The 2,029-nt window shown below is 42.0% G+C and overlaps 1 protein-coding gene across 1 annotated transcript in view; it reads left to right on the top strand.

Moving 5' to 3' along the window:
- Nucleotides 1-944: 944 nt before the first annotated feature.
- The window catches only part of LOC115021959 (protein APCDD1), a 15,771-nt gene continuing 14,686 nt past the window's right edge, over nucleotides 945-2,029 (top strand). The window contains 1 exon segment of the mRNA XM_029452701.1: nucleotides 945-1,321. Coding sequence (XP_029308561.1) covers nucleotides 1,282-1,321 — 40 coding nt within the window. The 5' untranslated portion in view covers nucleotides 945-1,281.

Below are 2,029 nucleotides of genomic sequence, written 5' to 3'. Positions count from 1 at the left end.
AAGAAAGGAGAAGAAGAGAGAAGGAGAAGAAGAAGGAGAAGAAGAAAAAGAAGGAGGAGAAGAAGGAGAAGAAAAAGAAGAAGAAGAAGGAGGAGAAGAAGGAGAAGAAGAAGAAGAAGGAGGAGAAGAAGGAAGAAGAAGGAGAAGAAGAAGGAGAAGGAGAAGAAGAAGAAGGAGAAGAAGAAGAAGAAGAAGGAGAAAGGAGAAGAAGAAGAAGAGAGAAAGAAGAGAGAAGGAGAAGAGAGAAGAAGGAGAAGAAGAAGAGAAGAAGAAGAAGGAGAAGAAGAAGAAGAGAAGAAGAAGGAGAGGGAGAGAAGAAGGAGGAGAAGAAGGAGAGAAGAAGAAGGAGAAGAAGGAGAAGAGAAGAAGAAGAAGAAGAAGGAGAAGAAGGAGAAGAAGAAGAAGAAGAAGAAGAAGAAAGAGAAATACGAAGAAGGAGGATAATAATAAGAATAAGGAAGCAGGTAGAATTATCATAATGATAATAAGAAAGAAGATAATAACGAAGAATAAGACTAATAAGTACGATATCAGTAATAATCAATAATAATCAGAAGAATCAAGAAGCTTTTTAAAATAAAAAGCTAAGACCTTCTTTACCATATGGAAGGTATGCATGAAAAGGTCAAACGTCAGACACATGGAGTTAACACAGTTTCCAATTAGGAGGTCTCACTTTAAGGGGGGGTTATTAAATAATAATATATAGATGTGGCACTATGCTGTTATGATGATATGATGTTGATGCTTGCAGTAGGTAATAGAGACATTCCCTGACGTTATTTGAAGATAGTTTTCAGATTCAAATCAAGTCCAGGTTCAACACACCTTGTACACATGGGCGATTATTGTGCAGAGTGCACCTAACGGGAAGAAACTTCACTCCACGCCCCTAAAGTCTCTGCAGAGGCGGGGGGAGCCCAGTCTCCAAACTCACGTACAAACACTCCTCCGGAGGACGCGCGTCAAAGCTGCTTCATTTCAACAGTGAACGACAGCGTTGAACTCCTCCACAGTGTCCAGTAAACTTTGGACTGTCCTTCGTCTTCGAGGTGCGACTCTTTGTTTTGAACCTCAGGTACAGCGCGGAGCTTTATTCTCTGCAGCGAACAGGAGGTGTGTTTCCTATGATGCTCGGATATCCCAGGAGTGTTTGCTCCACGCTTTGGATACATAATGTGAGGATTTATGTTGGAATAAATAAGGACGCTGCGTAAAGGGAAAAACTCAAACTCCCCAGTGTTGACCAGTGAAGCTCGTTTCAATCCTCCAAAGTGCGGAATGGGTCCCTCATCGACCCTGCTTCTCGTTGCCTTTTTGGGTAAGAAACTTCTACATGAATTTGACTTTGATCCATGCGGTGCAGCAAGTGTGGAGGTTTGAGTGAAAAACATGTTTGACTCCACGTGTGCATGGAAAACAAAACAGCCTTGAAAGGACGAGACCAAATTATTTACGCATTATTAGAAATCGTTTTCTAAATGTTTGAAGCATGGATATCAAAATAAGTAACCTGACATGCCCCTCTTCATCTCAGCACACCTGTTTACCAGCGTGGATGTGTGTTTGTGTCCAACAGGACTGATAATAATCATATTTTCTGGCTAAGTTATCCCCGATGCCACAGTGATGAACATGTTTGAAGGCTAAAAGGCAATAAAAAGCCTCCCCGGGGGCTGCTGGGCAGATGAAAGCACAGGGCGAGTTAAGAGCCACTTAAAACATCCATTCCTGATGAAAACCCTGTCTGAGCAGCAGAGGATTATGGGACTGCAGTTGACCCAATCCATCTGCTGGCAGTGACAGTGGAAGGCAACATTTGGCTGCAACTTCAAATGACTGGGTTGAGATAAAACGATATTTTGGAGTCCACTTATCCTTAAGTGTGTTTAAGTGAATCCAACGTTCAATTAAGTGGTGTGTTATTGCAGCCTTCAGTAGATGCAATGAAAATGCTCTGTCAGCCTAGATTAGTGTGGGATGTAAATTTAGTGGTGGGGGGAAACCTCAGATATTACTTTTTGGAGAG

This window comes from Cottoperca gobio, chromosome 17 (assembly GCF_900634415.1).
Source record: "Cottoperca gobio chromosome 17, fCotGob3.1, whole genome shotgun sequence".
NCBI lineage: Eukaryota > Metazoa > Chordata > Actinopteri > Perciformes > Bovichtidae > Cottoperca > Cottoperca gobio.
Note: the sequence above shows the minus strand (reverse complement) of the source record. Positions and strands in the feature narration are given on the sequence as shown.